Source organism: Pecten maximus, chromosome 4 (assembly GCF_902652985.1).
Source record: "Pecten maximus chromosome 4, xPecMax1.1, whole genome shotgun sequence".
Classification (NCBI taxonomy): Eukaryota; Metazoa; Mollusca; class Bivalvia; order Pectinida; family Pectinidae; genus Pecten; species Pecten maximus.
In genome coordinates this window covers 10,204,486-10,225,396 of record NC_047018.1, presented here as the reverse complement: position 1 = coordinate 10,225,396, position 20,911 = coordinate 10,204,486, and the positions used below count along the sequence as shown (strand labels likewise).

The 20,911-nt window shown below is 37.3% G+C and overlaps 1 protein-coding gene across 2 annotated transcripts in view; it reads right to left on the bottom strand.

Moving 5' to 3' along the window:
• Window positions 1-18,698, bottom strand: part of LOC117325193 (muscle, skeletal receptor tyrosine protein kinase-like) — a 76,344-nt gene extending 57,646 nt beyond the window's left edge. For both annotated transcript variants that reach the window (XM_033881217.1, XM_033881218.1), the window contains exon 1: window positions 18,221-18,698. In XM_033881217.1, coding sequence (XP_033737108.1) covers window positions 18,221-18,278 — 58 coding nt within the window. In that variant the 5' untranslated portion in view covers window positions 18,279-18,698. The remainder of the gene's footprint in view (window positions 1-18,220) is intronic.
• Between the last annotated feature and the right edge of the window lie 2,213 nt (window positions 18,699-20,911).

The following is a 20,911-nucleotide window of genomic DNA, read 5'->3' as shown; positions in this document are numbered from 1 at the left end:
CTTTACAGAAGCTGCATATCAACAACAATGGCAATGAGTGATCTGGAAAACATGTCTAAGAAATTTAAAATCAACAGGTTTAAACCATTTCAGCAGAATATTATATCAATATCCTTTTGTCTGACAGAGATGAAGAACTGTCAATTCAAAGAGGCCTGGGTGATGGAGAAGTTGTTCATTGTTTTAGCTTGCTGTCGTACAAATTGCATGCTACACACACCTGGGCTGTTCCTAAAATCTCAAAAACATTGCCGTACTAGGCTATACTTATTTAAAACACTAAAGAGCTATAGGACTATACGTCCATCACAGAATCTGTAGGCCTTCAAACCCTCCAAACTTAAAATTTCTTATTCTGAAAGGGTTATGTTTATTGGTTTCTATTTTTTAAGTGATGTCATTGAAAAAAGCATACCTGCCAGGGGCGGATACAGGATTTTCAGTAAGAGGGGGCGTGCCAAATTACTGGGGGTCCGGGGTACTCCACTAGAAAAATTTTTAGCAAGTAAATGCAAAATCCTGATTGATACAGGAATTCCATTTTAAGATACTCTTACTTTGACAGTTTTAGGGGGGTGTGGGGGGCGCATGCTGATCCAAATTGTTGATCAAAATGTCGGCACATCATCAAAAACAGAAATCTGCAGATTCATAAAATACCTATTTCTAACGCTACATTACAATAGACCAATGTTGCTATCCAGGAAAGGTAAATGCTGTCAAAATAAATGATAAACACCTTTCCAAGGTACGCTGGATAAACTTCGATTTTGGATATCAATATATGTATACTAGAGATTGTAAGGTTGCCTTGCTAATATGATTACAGCGACACTTACATTTGAGGAAGGGGTTCTTTTTAATTTCTGTGACTACTGTCAGGTCATCATTTGAACTTATATAGCGATTTTTGAATGGAACACTGACTTGACCTGATCTCATGCCATTTCAGCAGAAAAAACATAAACAAGATGTTGGCATTTTTTTTCCTTTGAAAGCAACAAAATAATTAGGTCTTAAACTTCCTCCTTGAGTATATTTGAAGAACAATAAAAGTATACACAGTAATATATGTGTACACACTTCTGCCAACATGTACTTCAGTTTTCTGATCAAACATACTTTTGAATATATAATTCAACATTACCAAAAATAAAAAACGTATTTAATTGGCCTATAAACCTACATTCTGTATGTCAAGATGTTTTTCAACAACGAGTTTAATGATTTTTTATACAGGACATGATCAAACGAAAAGATTTTCTCAATTCTGTCATCAATTGACAACTGAAGCTTTCAAGAGCAGGCCATCCCACAATGCTATCCCCACAATACTAGACAATACCTTCTTTGTATAGTCTTTAATTTCGTCATGATATCAAACACTAGGAAGGTGTTAGGGGGTCATTTCCATCAAAAACCCACTAATCACACCGTCATGTGAAGGATCTGTTTCTGTCAATTTTAGAGAGAAGGACAAACTCAGAAATAAAAGAACTTCTTTAATTTACCTTTCACATTTACTGAAGTACACTTCATACATTGATAAGTACTCTGTACCTAGCTTTAAAGTTTACTTTCTACCTGTATAAAACTCACGTTTTACCGTAGCTTCAAACTTTACTTTCTACCTGTATAAAACGTGTTTTACCTAGCTATATACTAGGGAAACACAATACTGCTTACTGTTTACAGGTGTAGACAAAATAAAAGTATTTGAATCAAACTTATTTGTACCAGTCCGCATGTCAAATAGACCTAATTCACACCTGGACAGACCTGCAGTGCCATCATATATATTGGGACACTCCGGCCACCCACTGTATACCTGCATGTTTTGATCATTAGCACCCATTTTCTGTTGTCAGTCATACATTATGTGTGCAGTACCTATATAATAGGATTCAGGTAGGTGTGAAGCAAATAAACTGGTTAACACAACATTACCACGATATTTCTTATTATGATCATTGTATAGAAATATTACAGTCATATCCCTAATATAATTATAATGAATGATGATGAACAACATGTAGGTATAAACCTGATCTACACATTCATATGACTTATTAAGGGATTATTTCATCAGATACAAAACTGGAATTCATCAGGAAAACAAAAAGTCTAATTAAAACAAGGACAAAACTGTAGGCAATAACGAAGTTAATTGTATTAATAATTATGATTCTGTGTTTATTCAATAATTCTCCCTCATTTTTACGAAGGAATATACTGATCAGCCTGGTGTTTAGAGTGTAGTAAATAGAGGGTGTTAAATGGTTTCAGATTGAATATAACTTATATTTCACGAGTACAACAGAATATCAATATTTTCATGAGTGCAAAGCACAAGTGAAAAATATTGATATATTCTGTCATACAAGTGAAATATATGTTATATTCAACGGGAAACCTTTCAATTTTCTTTTTATTGCATTTTTATGTTAAAAAACAAAATTAAAAACATCGAAAAATTAATTGTCAAAAAGTGCAGGAATCATGTACATAATTCATGACGTCGTCTTTGTGACGTTACTCCATGTCAACTTCACAGCACCATTTTGAAAGGACTGATCAGCGTAATTCAAGTGTTTTCTGCTGTTATTAGAGAATGCTGTGCGTTAAAAGCTAACGTCAAGTGAGTATTTTGTCAAAGACTAGTCTGAATATTTCAGAAATACAGCAAAATAACTCATCAATATCTCTTCGCTTCAATTGGAAAAATCGGCAAGTTTCAATGAGGTGAATACAAAACTTCGCTCTGATTGGTCAAAAACAAAAACTTATATTTTCACTGCAAAATCTTTTATTTTCACTGCAAAATCTTACTTTTTTACTGCTCATCGATGCATTGAAATTATAATTAGTTTTATCAGTTTGATAAATTTCAAATAACCCTGTCCCTGTTCCAGTTTTCTCATCATCCTTCTTATATATATGGTGTTAGGTAAAAAACAACTCAAATTCTGAAAGGGTGTAAAACATAAGACATTGCCAGGTGTTCATTAAACCAGTACACAGGTACACTTGTATATAAGTAGTTAAATTTCTGTTCAGTAAATCCAGGACAAGGCTACTTATGCGAGACTGTCCTTAAACATGTACAAGTCAGCATTGAGACCGTATCCTTGACATAACACTAGGATTAAAACATTTCAAAACTAAAAAATCCTGGGGTTATCGGGTGTAAAGATAGATTTACAAAAACATATGACCTCATGTTGTTTGTCATCGACGGTGTAGTTATAATGATACCGTAATGCATACTGAGTTTGAATCATGGAGTCCTTTGCTCACTGCTGCGACATAGACTCGCTATTCAATATGTAGATATTAATCACATTACAGCTAAGCTTTTTCCAACCTTAAAAAAAGTTCCGCTCCCCCATTTCATACACGCCATCCCGAGCGTGGCAAATCAGTCGGTAGTCTTACACCTACGAACATTTCCAACTGCGTCATACAAACTATCAACACAAATTCATGAACAATGAGGAATAGGTGTTGGTAAATTTAGGCCTATCATACCTATTGAATTTTATAGCCTTATTCCTCTTTGTCTCCATACAAAGAACCAAGCTAAGGTACACCTAATGATGTGAGTTTTTTTCTGTTTGAACTCCAAAAGAATTTGCATAAATCTTTAGATCCTAGATTTCCATTAGATGGGTCAGTTAATGGTCTGAGATCCTTCAGCATTAAGCTATTTTCTGTTATGAAAACAAAAGGCTCCTGACCATGAGCAGGGATTTAAAGTTCACAAAGATGTTTTTGAACAGATCCAAAGCTGTTGCACCTCCTTGACAAAAGAGTTTATCTATAATCTGGGTATAAACCTGGGTTGGGTATACAATCTTCTCAAACATAGCAGGATTGTGTGGGAGACTTAAAACCAAGCTGACAAATCCCTGTGTGTCTGTACCTCAGCTTAACCACTATATATCTCATCATACACAATAAATTGTACGCTATACAACTCTATTTTTTGTGCATAGTACCACTTGAAACATAGATTTTAAATGAGATTTACTGAAATTCTGCTGTGTTTATTAAGGAGCGATGTGAAAGGATGGTAGGTAAATCCTTGACCAGCCCCACCCATCACCAACCGTGAGAAAAAAATCATCTACCTTTTTATGGAGTTTCGGTGAATGCAGTTTAACTGTCAGTGTAAACATGTACAATGACATTTTCACACCAATTATGAAAACACTGATAATGTTTCTCAGGGAAATGCATAAAAGATTTGTTTCTCAAACATAAACTTCACAAAGACATCAGGTGTACGATATAACCATTAAACTTATCAGAGTAAAAAGATTGGAGTATTTTGTAGATTTATAATAAAATTTTGGCTGATAAATCTTCAATGTTAAGTGATGTAAGACAAATCCTGGTCTGTGACAAGTTTGTTTTCTTGTTTGTTTTTGTAAAAAATGTAGTGCTTACAATTTCGTCTCAAGAGGAAGTTTGATTTTCATTTGATGATGACCATTCTACACCTAGATTAACAGGCACAGTCATTTTCAATAAAGAACCCGGTACACCCATGGCAAAATAATCTTCCGAGAATCCTTCCTCTCCATTACCCCCACCGATTCATACTCAATATTCGAATTGTGTGAGATCTGGCTCTGCAGGGAAGGACAGTTTTATGGTGAGTTCTGCTGTTACATCATTTACATGTCAATTTCAGTAGAAGACACTTTAACAACCTGTAAGTTAAAGACAAGGCCATATTGACCAGGGAACATGGAGCCTTGTAGGTGTAAATTACAGCACCCCATCAATCCAATCTTAAATTGACCGAACTGTTCATCAGAAAACTTAATTAAATTTAAGATGAGAAAATTCATGATATTCATTATTTCCATACTGTGTAAGCGATTCAAATATCCACAGCTGGAATTAAATATCAACAGCTAGTATGTGCTAGTATCCTTCTATAAACTTATATGGTAAAAAAAAAACAATTTCTACAGTAAAACTCGGATTCCTTTCAAAAGTGAAATGTTAGATAAGGATTGAAGACATCCACATTCTAAGTGCAGTCATATACTGTAGCAGATTAACGTGAACATGTTTCGTGAGTTCTTTTCTTACAAAATGGATGTGGGAAAATTCCAACTTCAATCCATTATAACCCAAAAAATTTTGAAATAAAAACCTTTTTAGACAGATTAGAATTTCTAAAAGTAGTTGTTTTAAGTTTTTAAAAAAAAAGTTGTTTACTTTTCATTTCTAGATAAACTCAAACAAAATAAAATAGATTTTACAGATTGTGTACTCTCATGACCTCTCAGTAAAACACACACCCTGGTGATAAGTAGCTTAAATTTGAGTATTGTTAGAGAGCCCTGACAATGGATCTTTCACTGATGATGTGGAGTGGTGCCAACACATACAGGAGGCGGGATAATTAAGGTACCCCAATCAGTACCTATATCTCCTGGTCACTATCCTCAGCCTCACCCCCAGGGATAGAGGATGTTATCAGTCTCATGAAGTCATCCCTGGGATAGAGGATGTTCTCATCCTCAGCCTCACCCACAGGGATAGAGGATGTTCTCATCCCAGTCTCCCCACAGGGATGATGTTCTAGTCCTCAGTCTCATGATGTCATCCCTGGGATAGAGGATGTTCTAGTCCTCAGTCTCATGATGTCATCCATGGGATAGAGGATGTTCTCATCCTCAGCCTCACCCACAGGGATAGAGGATGTTCTCATCCTCAGCCTCACGACAGAGATAAAGAATATTCTCATCCACTCAAACTTTAAAAGTTGTTGGATGGGATCCTGATACCGGGGTGACAGCACTACAATATTAGCTCACAATTACAAATTATCTAAAAATAGAGCATTGCTTAAGTGTTACAAAGCTCCATTTTGAGGAAAAAGATAACACTTCTGTATTTTTTTTGTCAATAAATTGTAACAGACACCCCTTATTATGCTACAGCATGGAGTCCTGCTATTAGTATTCATTGTGCTTCAGTTATTAGGACATGTACCCTGTACTTTATGTTACAACTCCATGTCACAGTTAGTACATGTACCAGGTTAAATCTGGTACTCAACGTTACGACACTGTACAACCAAATTACACCATGATAATATCAATAGGAAAAATCTAAACATTTCTTGAGTACTTGTTGAACATTACACTGACAATGAGATTGTCATTATTTACCTGTACTTGCAACACAGACACTGCTACATTTGTATTGTAAATGCACGCCAAAACCACAAGTATTAAAAAACTCCTGCCGCACCTTAAAATATTTTTACATATTAAATATCAGGTCAATTGTAACATCTGATAGTCCTCATGGAGTATATTGCTTTTTAATTTCACTGAAAACTCCACAGATACATGAAATCTGAGAGGCTACTACAACAGGGGCAGCTGACCTGTCCTTGTGTTGGGGTTTCATTATCTCAGGAAGTGATATAGAAATATATCAGTCATTTATCATAGCACCAGGCACCCACTACCAACATGACAGAATTCAAACTTAAAACAGTTTGATGTGGTCTTCAATGTCAAAGAAAGGCTTGTAAATCTACAGATCTGTCATCTTATATCAAACATATCTAGGAATTGACACCAAAAATGTATGAATCATAGAGTGTGGTTGTCATTGCTATCCAGGTAACCTGTATTGTTCATTTCTGTCTGTACCTATGTATTTCTCCATGTATTGTACTATTTACTAGGGAGATGTGGTAGGATGGTGATGGTCATCATCTAAAACATCATCTAAGCTTACAAGTTCACACCAACACAAATGCTAAATTTACACTTAATAAAAAATAATTTATCAAATTTCCTTTCTAAGTATAATCACACACAATGTATTAAATGAAACATGGTCTCGGAGTCTAAGTGTCTGATATTATAAAACAGAGAGTGGTCCCTTTTTATTTCAAATTCAGAAGGTTTTTTTCTGAATTTTACCCCTATTATAATGCCTTATGAAGACAAGACCTAAATGTCTAAGGGTACAACTGTTTTAGGGGTGATTTGTTTGAACACTGACATGCTCCTTTTTTTTATAAGGTAGAGTAGGTATAACAACATCTTTGTGATAACAACAAGGTGAAAATCTAGTAGATATACATCTTAACTCTCACCAGATACAATATATAGAACTTTCTAGCTTGAACAAGGTAATGTATGCTAATGACTTAAAATTCTGCCACATCATTGTTAGTGACAATGAATACAGATTATTGGTACTTGGTCATGCTCAGTAGCTAACAGACTGTAAGATACAGTAGCTAACAAAGTGTGTCATACAGTAGCTAACAAAGTGTGTCATACAGTAGCTAAAAAAGTGTGTCATACAGTAGCAACAAAGTGTGTGGTACAGTAGCTAACAAAGTGTGTCATACAGTAGCAACAAAGGTTGTGGTACAGTAGCTAAAAAAGTGTGTCATACAGTAGCTAACAAAGTGCGTCATACAGTAGCTAACAAAGTGTGTCATACAGTAGCTAACAAAGTGTGTCATACAGTAGCTAAAAAGTGTGTCATACAGTAGCAACAAAGTGTGTGGTACAGTAGCTAACAAAGTGTGTGGTACAGTAGCTAACAAAGTGTGTCATACAGTAGCTAACAAAGTGTGTCATACAGTAGCTAACAAAGTGTGTCATACAGTAGCTAACAAAGTGAGTCATACAGTAGCTACACAAAGTGTGTCATACAGTAGCTAGCAAAGTGTGTCATACAGTAGCTAACAAAGTGTGTCATACAGTAGCTAACAACTTGTGTCATACAGTAGCTAACAAAGTGTGTCATACAGTAGCTAACAAAGTGTGTCATACAGTAGCTAGCAAAGTGTGTCATACAGTAGCTAACAAAGTGTGTCATACAGTAGCTAGCAAAGTGTGTCATACAGTAGCTAACAAAGTGTGTCATACAGTAGCTAACAACTTGTGTCATACAGTAGCTAACAAAGTGTGTCATAGAGTAGCTAACAAAGTGTGTCATACAGTAGCTAACAAAGTGTGTCATACAGTAGCTAACAAAGTGTGTCATACAGTAGATAACAAAGTGTGCCGTACAGTAGGTAACAAAGTGTGTTATACAGTAGGTAACAAAGTGTGTCATACAGTACCTAACAGACTGTAAGATACAGTAGATAACAAAGTGTGCCGTACAGTAGGTAACAAAGTGTGTTATACAGTAGGTAACAAAGTGTGTCATACAGTACCTAACAGACTGTAAGATACAGTAGATAACAAAGTGTGCCGTACAGTAGGTAACAAAGTGTGTTATACAGTAGGTAACAAAGTGTGTCATACAGTAGCTAACAAAGTGTGTTATACAGTAGCTAACAAAGTGTGTCATACAGTAGCTAACAAAGTGTGTGGTACAGTAGCTAACAGAAATGAAATATTCAGACCTGCCACTACAGATGAAAAAATTGCATTAAAGTTCAAGATAGAATCGCTTGCATCTCCATTTTTGTGTACCAAATACATACCTGCAGACCTAGTAAGGAATGCAGGGGGATGTCCCCTATCCATTTAAGGGGCTTGTCTGTATCCAAATCCTTTCAATGTTCTTTGATGAAACTTTAAAACTTTAAATTATTTGTGTAATTCATTTGAATATAAATACTGGCAAGGCAACTGGAGGCAGGGGTTCATTAAAGTCTGTGTTAGGAAGACATCTGTAAAGCTATCCTTGTATCAGAAGAATGCTGGTGATGAATTTGTTCAATTTCCTTTAGAAGTCTGTTTCTACCTGTGGTGTAACAGGGAAATGATCTAAATCTCTATCTTTATGTCTGTCCCAACTCCCTGTGAGTTCTAAACACTGTGTGTCCCTTCTTCTATCAGTCCCTACCTGTACATTCCTAACTGTGTATGCCCTTTCCTCTGTATGTCCCTACCAGTATGCCCCTACTCTACTCTTATGTCCCTACCAATGTGTCCCTACCTGTGTATGTCCTTTCCTCTGTATGTCCCTACCAGTATGCCCCTACTCTTATGTCCCCACCAATTTGTCCCTACCTGTGTGTGTTCTTAGCTGTATGTGTCCCTACCTGGGTGTCCCTATACTACCTGTATGTGCCTAACTACATGCATGTGTGTTGTTACTTTATGTCCTAAATGCAACAATACAATACATAATACCTTTATGTCCCTACTGTTTGTGTCCATATCTGCGAGTGTCCTTACCTGTCTGGTTCCATACATGTATGGGTGTTGCTCTCTATAGCTATATGTCCCTACTGTTTGTGTCTCTACCTGTATGAGTCCCTACCTGTATGATCACTATATACCTGTATGTATCCCTACCTGTATGATCACTATATACCTGTATGTGTCCCTACCTGTATGGTCACTATATACCTGTATGTGTCCCTACCTGTATAGTCACAACTTGTATGTGTGCCTGCTACGTGCATAATCCTCACCTGTGTATGTCCCTACCTGTATGTGAGACAGTATGTCCCTACCTGTGTATGTCCCTACCTGTGTATGTCCCTACCTATGTATGCAGTCCCTACCTGTGTATGTCCCTACCTATGTATACAGTCCCTACCTGTGTATGTCCCTACCTATGTATGCAGTCCCTACCTGTGTGGGTTTGTCCCTACCTGTGTATGTCCCTACCTATGTATACAGTCCCTACCTGTGTATGCAGTCCCTACCTGTGTATGTCCCTACATATGTATGCAGTCCCTACCTGTGTATGTCCCTACCTATGTATACAGTCCCTACCTGTGTGGGTTGTCCCCTACCTGTGTATGTCCCTACCTATGTATGCAGTCCCTACCTGTGTATGTCCCTACCTGTGTATGCAGTCCCTACCTGTGTATGTCCCTACCTATGTATGCAGTCCCTACCTGTGTATGTCCCTACCTATGTATACAGTCCCTACCTGTGTATGCAGTCCCTACCTGTGTATGTCCCTACATATGTATGCAGTCCCTACCTGTGTATGTCCCTACCTGTGTATGTCCCTACCTGTGTATGTCCCTACCTGTGTATGTCCCTACCTATGTATACAGTCCCTACCTGTGTGGGTTTGTCCCTACCTGTGTATGTCCCTACCTATGTATGCAGTCCCTACCTGTGTATGTCCCTACCTGTGTATGTCCCTACCTGTATATGCAGTCCCTACCTGTGTGGGTTTGTCCCTATATTTATGTTTGTACCTGTATGTCCCTTCCTGTACACTATCCGAGGTGAAAGAGAGGAATGCTGGAATGATGTAATGGTCTGCCTCCCTGGATGATATAAAGTAGACCCATTCTTCCCATCGTGTCCCTAAATACTAATTAAGGTAAAGTATCACCTGTGTTGTAATAACTCTCTATTTAGGATCAGATTGAAAACCCCTACTCAAAGGAACCCCATGAAGATATGTTTAATGAGTTCTGAATCTGATCTCTAGAGCTGACTGGTAGAAAACTTGCCTAATGCTTTATATCACTGACCCCAAAATATATTTGTTACTAATACCTTTTCCACCTCAAAAAATGTCACAAAAATGTTGACAAATTCAAACTTAGAAACTATTGCTAGTTTATAACCACGAATAAAATAAAAGTAACAAATTAAAAGTGCCAGGTGACTTGTAAATTGACTTAGAAAGCAGACAAATACCTTGAAGGGACAGATTGGTTTAATTACAGGTATATAAATAGGTTGTTTTAATTAATCACCACGATATATAGATAAATCTATCCAAATTTAAATAATAGCACAATAAAATGAAACTAATACGTGCAAAAAATTAATATTGATAAATTACATGTGCTTTTTAATGAACATTCTTTACATTTTAGTACCAGCTCGAGATGACATTCAAGTTTTTCACATGATACACACACTACAGCGTGTTATTGGTTTGATTTTTTTTTTCATCAGTCACTGTATGTTGTATAACTTGAAGTATACTTGTCTGTATCAGGTGTATATGTACTTCAAGGTCAACAAGGTTATTTGCTGTATCTAAGGTTGTAAGTTGTATCTGGTTGTTACACTGACAGGTCAGACAGATATCTATGAACACCTATATTTAGCAAGCTGTCAAACATGTTTTTACTTTGATTCTTAATCTAAATGTTTTTCATGTGTATCCAATTAGTCAAATTGCTGAATTCAACACTTATCAGGCGAGCTTGACTTTTTATCTATGCATAACTTTATATCCAGAAAAGTACTGGTTAAGTACCGACATCCAAAACTGAAGGCAGTGTTAAAGTGTGTGTGTATTGTTATCTATTTGTTTACTATTGAACTGTCTATATATTGTGTGGTTTTTTGTACTTATTGTTTATGTATATAAATATACATGTATATATTGCTGAGGATAAGCAATAGCTGTGAAAGCGCTAGAAAGTTTGTTTTTAAGGTTTTTTTTGCCTATTAGATATTGCTATGTAAATACATCATTACAGGAATATGTATTAAAACTACCTATAAATATCATCAATAACATAAGCATGCAACGATAAACACACTAGATGATCGTCCTGCTTTATAATGAAGTGGTTTGAGGAACAAATTTACATGCCATAGATATATAAAAACATTATAAATATATTATAAACATATAAAAATATTATAAATATGTAAAAAATACTATAAATATGTAAAAAATATTATAGCAACAGGCTTTATTTATTACAGTCACTTTAAGACAACAACTCCAGAAAATTCAAAAACACAGACTGGAATTCTTTCTTATCGGAGATAATTTTATTAGGATAGAGTGTTAATACTGTACTTCGGAAAGTAAGGCTAAATTCTTACTTATGGTAGCAAAATTGTAACTCTCTTGTTGAAAAGCAAATAAACTTCTGTTATCAGTTATATTAGTAGTTGTATAATATTTGGCACTATGCCTCCCCTACACCTACTTGGTAAAATACATTATCAAGAATACCATCATTAATTAATTGGATCTGTCAACCTCAAAGGTATCGAATCCCAATATATGTCTCTTGGTTAGTGGCCGTCTTTTGTATCAAAATTACAGTTTCAAAATAATACTTATCTGTTATCTACTACATAATTTAATGAAACACTGGCTATGAGACTGACACATTAATAGAATTAGGGATATAAAGTACAGCATTTAAAAAAAGTGTGGTTTGATCAATTTAATTTGGTTAAAAAGAAACCTTGTCAAGATTGCAGACATATCTAATGCAGGCTGAAGGAGTGCATGATAAACTACAGGTATGTGAGGTTATATAGTATACAATGATCTTAAAAACCTTCACAAACACGTGATTTTTGTCTACAAATATATAGCATTACATGGGATTTCCTCCTTATTAATCATACACATATGTGTAGGTTACACATATTACCAGATATATCTAATCACACTGTCTGCAATACCATATGTACATGTGTATAAATAAATCTAATATGCATTTAACTAATTATACATTCATAAAGTCTTGTCATAGACAATTTAATACCAAAGAATAACAAGACATATAAAAACAAAGATCCATGTTCAAATACTGGGGTTTTTAATTGGCAGTGAAATTCTAATGACAATAAGAATTGAAAAATTTATTTTCTATGTAAAAATATTTAACTTTGAAATGTTTAGTGAAGGTAAGTGGAGGCACATTCCATCACACACAGGTGTTAAAATGAAGGATCATATTTCACTTCACCTGTACATGTGCAACAATCTAAATAACATTTAGTCCTCATTAGATGTTTTTGAAAATTTATAGTCTGCACAATGGCATAATCATTTTGCATGATTATATTCAAAATGAAAGACAGTGTGATGTGATCATATCTAAAATGAACGACAGTGTGATGTGATCATATCTAAAATGAAAGACAGTGTGATGTGATCATATCTAAAATGAATGACAACGAGTGTGATGTGATCATATCTAAAATGAACGACAGTGTGATGTGATTATATTTGAAATGAATGACAGTATCATGTAATTAATCATATTTAAAAAATACAGTCCCCCACATCTCCACTACACTGTCATTAACTGTCCCCCCACACCTCCACTATACTGTCATTAACTGTCCCCCACACCTCCACTATACTGTCATTAACTGCTGCTGGGTCCCCCACACCTCCACTATAACTGTCATTAACTGTCCCCCACACCTCCACTATACTGTCATTAACTGTCCCCCACACCTCCACTATACTGTCATTAACTGTCCCCACACCTCCACTATACTGTCATTAACTGTCCCCCCACACCTCCACTATACTGTCATTAACTGTCCCCCACACCTCCACTATACTGTCATTAACTGTCCCCCAACCTCCACTATACTGTCATTAACCTGTCCCCCACACCTCCACTATACTGTCATTAACTGTCCCCCACACCTCCCACTATACTGTCATTAACTGTCCCCCACACCATCCACTATACTGTCAATTAACTGTCCCCACACCTCCACTATACTGTCATTAACTGTCCCCCACACCTCCACTTATACTGTCATTAACTGTCCCCCACACCTCCACTATACTGTCATTAACTGTCCCCCACACCTCCACTATACTGTCATTAACCTGTCCCCAACTATACTGTCATTAACCTGTCCCCCCACACCTCCACTAACTGTCATTAACTGTCCCCCACACCTCCACTATACTGTCATTAACTGTCCCCCACACCTCCACTATACTGTCATTAACTGTCCCCCACACCTCCACTATACTGTCATTAACTGTCCCCCACACCTCCACTATACTGTCATTAACCGTCCCCCACACCTCCACTATACTGTCATTAACTGTCCCCCACACCTCCACTATACTGTCATTAACTGTCCCCCACACCTCCACTATACTGTCATTAACCGTCCCCCACACCTCCACTATACTGTCATTAACTGTCCCCCACACCTCCACTATACTGTCATTAACTGTCCCCCACACCTCCACTATACTGTCATTAACTGTCCCCCACACCTCCACTATACTGTCATTAACTGTCCCCCACACCTCCACTATACTGTCATTAACTGTCCCCCACACCTCCACTATACTGTCATTAACCGTCCCCCACACCTCCACTATACTGTCATTAACTGTCCCCCACACCTCCACTATACTGTCATTAACTGTCCCCCACACCTCCACTATACTGTCATTAACTGTCCCCCACACCTCCACTATACTGTCATTAAACTGTCCCCCACACCTCCACTATACTGTAATTAACTGTCCCCCACACCTCCACTATACTGTCATTAAACTGTCCCCCACACCTCCACTATACTGTCATTAAACCTGTCCCCCACACCTCCACTATCCTGTCATTAACTGTCCCCCACACCTCCACTATACTGTCATTAACTGTCCCCCCACACCTCCACTATACTGTCATTAACTGTCCCCCACACCTCCACTATACTGTCATTAACTGTCCCCCACACCTCCACTATACTGTCATTAACTGTCCCCCACACCTCCACTATACTGTCATTAACTGTCCCCCACACCTCCACTATACTGTCCATTAAACTGTCCCCACACCAGAACAAATCCAGGTACATTAACACCCCACACTCACGCAACATATCCGTCCCCCACCCTCCACTACTACATAAACTACATGCATACTCTTCCCCACACCTCCACTATACTGTCATTAACCGTCCCCCACACCTCCACTATACTGTCATTAACTGTCCCCCACACCTCCACTATACTGTCATTAACTGTCCCCCACACCTCCACTATACTGTCATTAACTGTCCCCCACACCTCCACTATACTGTCATTAACTGTCCCCCACACCTCCACTATACTGTCATTAACTGTCCCCACACCTCCACTATACTGTCATTAACTGTCCCCCACACCTCCACTATACTGTCATTAACCGTCCCCCACACCTCCACTATACTGTCATTAACCGTCCCCCACACCTCCACTATACTGTCATTAACTGTCCCCCACACCTCCACTATACTGTCATTAACTGTCCCCCACACCTCCACTATACTGTCATTAACTGTCCCCCACACCTCCACTATACTGTCATTAACTGTCCCCCACACCTCCACTATACTGTCATTAACTGTCCCCCACACCTCCACTATACTGTCATTAACTGTCCCCCACACCTCCACTATACTGTCATTAACTGTCCCCCACACCTCCACTATACTGTCATTAACTGTCCCCCACACCTCCACATACTGTCATAACTGTCCCCCACACCTCCACTATACTGTCATTAACTGTCCCCCACACCTCCCACTATACTGTCATTAACTGTCCCCCACACCTCCACTATACTGTCATTAACTGTCCCCCACACCTCCACTATACTGTCATTAACTGTCCCCCACACCTCCACTAACGTCATTAAACTGTCCCCCACACCTCCATTACCTGTCATTAACTGTCCATTACCGTCCCCCACACCTCCACTATACTGTCATTAACTGTCCCCCACACCTCCACATACTGTCATTAACTCGTCCCCCACACTCCACTGTATGCATATAACTGTCCACCACACTCATATACTGCCATTAACTGTCCCCAACCCAATAACTGTCTTATGTCCCCACAATCACAGTACTGCATTAACTGTTCCTCCTCACCTCCAATATGTGTAGCTTATAAATCATTCCTTACCTTTCCACATCTCACAGTCATATTAATACATTGTATGGACAACTCGCCTGTATAAGGTGTCTTGGTTATTGAAGAGTGTGACATGATGGTGTTTATTTTTGTTGCAGTCATTTTTTAATAAGAAAGCTTTAACTAGTACAATGTATTTATCCAATTCTTTGAAATGATTTTCATCAAAGTTATCAGGTTTTCCTTTATAGTCATAGAGGTGTTATATACTTATAAAACATTAATCACAATACTGACCTCTCCATAAAGCTTGACAAAAGTAAAACTGGACACAAACTGATCATTTAGTGTGTCCCAACATCCCTATCAGGATCTGAGGATGTGCAATGCCAAACAATCACTTTCAAACAGATGCAAATTGTCTCTCACAGGTCGAGTAATATCAAACTCCAAAATTAATTAAAACTTCTTTTATTTGGCTCACATATTGTGTTTATAGAACAACCTGGTATATAAATAGTTTCAGGATAAACAGTCTTATCTATTTTGAATTAGTATTTTGACACTTACTGACCAGAAAATCTTAAATTTGCAAATGCTAAATTCCAAAAGAAAACATAATTTTAACCCAGAGATGTCCAAATACCCCTTCCAACCGGCCTCTTTATGCTACTAATCTCAATATCTCCTACTCCTAAACTACTACACTGCAGTCCAAGGTTCTCACTAAACCAGATAGAGGAACCTTGTCACAGGAGTTATTTTATCTGCTCATCACCTCTTTAAACCCAGACAAAAATGGCTTGTGATTTGATCTGTTACAACTAGTAGTGACCTTAATGACTACTCAGAGGATCAAATCAATAAATCTACGCCCTTATAAGGATCTATCTATTAAACTGTGGACCTTATCCAGATACACCAATTAACAATTAAGTCCTTATGAAGATACAGAAATACTCAATCCTCTGTACTAAGGACTATCAATACAGATTTAAAAAGTCCATAGTTCTTAGTCCATATAAATAAAACACATGAAGTGGTAAATTCTAAAAATTCTGATTTTCAATTTCGGTGCGACATTCATGTTGTAATCAATTGTTACATTTGCATAAAATATTTTTCAAATTTTAATATTTTAGTATTTCAGATATTAATTCTAATCAAAAGCATTTTTTTTCTAAATCAGTGATACTTTATGCTCTATTCCTGTCGATGGAGTCCCACTGGCTGCTTCCGAGGAAAATCCAAAGAATGCTGATAGATTACAAAACTGCTGTTTTTAAATTTAACATTCAAAATTTATCTAAACTTTCATATGATTTTATTTCCGGGTACAATAACTGCAGCTATGCTTCAATAAAAATTACAACATGTTCATATGTGAAAATCTATGGTGTTATTGATTGGTGTTATAGACCCCGATATGGAACATCTATAGAATGTCTAAACCAGTGTGATGAGAACAGTAATTGTTGTTTACATCGTATGTATTAGAGGTATGCCGTCAATATCTAGTCACAATAGATCTCCGATCTCCCACATGGACATTGTGCAGTCGCACTATGATGTAATCAAGCACAGATTAATCATCCAATCTGTCCTTGGATCACAGCATAATATCCCACTTTTTCACAGAATTTTTGTGTGAAAAACCTGGTCCAGTTACACTGAATGTGTTACATTGTATTGTGTAGATTAGTTGATAGGCTGTCCGGCTTTATATGAGGTGTTCCAAAACCTACAATTCCTAATACTTACGATTTATATCTCAGTACTGTTGGGTTGTTACAAGGACAATCCATTTTCTCACACAGTAATATCTACATCTAACAATTAGTCGCAATTAAATTCTGCAGAAACATTGCAATTCTTTTTATTATTATATACCTTTTTTTGTGCTGTTTCTAATGGATCAAATATATTATGGATTTATTTAATTGTATATACATTTTTAATAGGAAATAATTTTGATAAAAGTGATACGATTATATCACTTATCATGTGTCAATATATTGATCAATTAATTTTGATTTGTTTACCTTATTGGTGTTTAATTTTAAAATAAAACATTTAAAAAGGATATTTTATATTATGGGGACGTTTATTGGATAATTCTAAGGTATTTGTATAATATAAAAGATAGCCATCGTTGTGTGGATATATGGTCACCCTTATCAATACCAACGGGTAAATTACGAGATTAATTCACAAATATTGACATTTCCAACTAAGTATGTTGAATAGATGGAAGTAAATCTCAACAATGAAATTCACTGAGAAATCACCGGTTAGATTGAACCATCAACTCTATGTAAATAATTTTATCTTAAGTTAGAGCTTGAGTCATCATTTTGGTGAAATTGGCTTACAACAACGCAAGACTTCTCAATGTTTACACCTGTGTGCGAGAGGTTAGGTACCGGGCTACTCCTTGTTTGGATAAAATAGTCGATTCCTAAATCTGTCCAATTATTATTTTAAGAAATGTGAACTGTTGACATTAGGTTAAGGGATAAGACCCACTGTTACTTCACCGATAAACACGTATAAATGTATCTTATGTACATACGAAACATAGATTACAATGTATCAATTATAAGTGTAATCGCCCGGCTTTGAAACCAAAAGTAAACTTATGACAACTTACCATGGCCAGGGGCTAGGCTCCACACCAACACAACGTACACACAGATAATCCAGTACATTGTGTGTAAGTCACATTGTCCACTTATACCTAGATATATAATACAACATTTTGTAGAAAAATATCATCCGAGATTTGGACGGCGAACTGTCACTGTATGCCAGTCACATGTGTACGACTACTGTGGGTGTTCTCAACTTTATATTAGACAGGTACACATACCTGTAATCAATTTACAGGTAAAACTCCATCGGATACAAAATCCACAAACAGACGTCTTTGCCGAGTACCTAACAATCACTTAATATGTCGTAGTATGTTGTTATTCACCTAACACCCGCCAAATACACGGGGACATATATATAACCCAGCGCTCTCTGTAATAACCACAGGAATCACGTCCTGCGCAATGTCCTCGCAAGCATAGACTTGTCTGCGCATAACAAAAGCACATGGCTACATGCTCCGACTGACACGGCTGTCAAACAAGCACACAGCGTGCTATCCAACCAGCCAGCTTTGTGATAGTCATATATCAAACGTGATGACGATTTCCCATTTCCATCAATTCTTGTTTTCCCTGTATGTATATTTTGATTGACAGAGTGGCTTCCGAATATGCAAATACGTGTATTCGGTAGTGAACTAACCCGCTTTTATCTGATATTGATTTAGATTAGGTACGAAAAGAGGCGGGGCCTTAGGTTTTCAGATACTACACCTCTGTCAAGTATGTGAGCGATACCTTTGATGTTGGAATATGGTCGTTGATAACTGAGCTCATCTGAATATTTAATACTATGATGTGTCGTAAGTACGGCTGATAAGATGGACATGCAGGCTTCTAGACATACACATCGTCATAACTTTTTCTTGTGGTACATGTTGTGGGGTGTATCATTTCCGATTAGACTGTCCTTGCTAATATAAGTAGAAAGTAGGGAGACAGCTCATTATCATAGGTTTGGTTCAAGGACGGCCACATTGTCTTAGTGTTGGATTATTGCAGATCGAGGGGGAGGGGGGCTGCCTAGTAGCCATTGAAGCGACAGAAAACAAGCTGCAGTGTTGCTGTATATTTGTCATTCGTTGGTGTCTACTAGGAACAAGTCATTATCTTCGAACCCTTTGTGATACCGGGTGCTGTGAGAAAGACGTGTTATACGTTTTTTCTTCATTCACTTTTCTTCTGTCGGTACCTCAGCGGGGATTTCACTTGTTTCGTGTGACGTTTACAGCCCAGATAAAATATTTTGATAATCTTTTATCAATACTCGACCTGCAAATGCTAGCTCAGTTTCTGCTGTTATGAGGGTCTGAGCTTCTCCGCCGTCTGATTCTGATGTTGATTTCCCAAAGGGAAACGACCGCGATCGCAATGATTCAAATGCCCTATTCCTTGTCGACGCATTAATACTGGCTAGTGATAAACTTACTGGGCCCAAAACTGTGTCATCCTGCTGTCCTTTTGTGAACACTTGCTAACCAAAAACAATTTTGGAGCAAGAGCATAAGTTTTGAACAATACGTCATTGCGACCTCTTCCCACAATAAGTCTAAGTGCCATTTCTCATCGACGTTATTGGCTTATATATGATCCTAGACTACCGGCTTCATAGTTCCAACGACAGTCCCCGAACGTTTCGCGCGGCCTCATTCTGACCAGAGAGAATGATGACATTTGTGAAGTCACATTCTTTAGAGTTAGGACAACAGTCGTAAATCTAAATCAGTTCTGTCTGGAAATTGTTTAAAACAATTAGTTAGATATTTTAAGAGGATTTTTCTGTATTATTTTTTTAACGATTCTTCATTGTAATACGTGTAATTAGGAAACACTCTGCTAGATTAACCCATTGTCGGTACGGTGTTTCGATGTCTTCAGTCCAAAGTATTCTTGGCTGTTAACGACACTACTGGGCTAAACGGCCTGGTATTGATGTTGGGCAAGGCGATTCTATATTTTTTGAAGAAACATTTCCGTCTCTTCGCTGGTAGGTATATGATCCTCTGTATGCATATAAATGGTATAAATATATCCACGAGTACCCCATAACACTGTTTTGGTAATTATTTAGGGATATCACATTTCAAACGGTAACAGAAATTCTTTTTCGCTTCCTAAGACATAAACACCTTGACCCAATTTGATGACAAAGCTTCGCAAGCTTGATAAGGTAGACGAGATGCACGGGTTAACTTGATATCGATATTTAAAGTTTATTTAAAGAAATCAATCGTAATTGAATATCTATATTTCAATACCTATATTCAATTAATAATTTCTTAAGCAAACTAGATTATTTGAAGATGGTCCTTTTATTAAGAAAATTTACTAAAGTTGACTTAACTTTAGCCCGTATTTATTACCTCGACTGCTTCTATATGTGTATTCGAGCGAGAATTGGGCGTGTTCGCCACCCCGAGGACGCCTGGTAGTCGCTACTTGGTCCAGATCGACGTTGCAGATAGCAGTCAACATCAAACGGACTGGCCACTTGTTGCACCCGAATCATTATGTGTGCCGATGTGACCAGGCTTTAGCGGCACCACACAACTAAACGGGCAAATATATTAAAACTCTTAGGTTACCTCTCAAATAACACTTAATTACTACTTAGTATAACGGATCTGTTTATTATTGAAAAGTCCGTGCCCTCCAACCCGTACCTGTACCGTTATACAAAGGCTTTC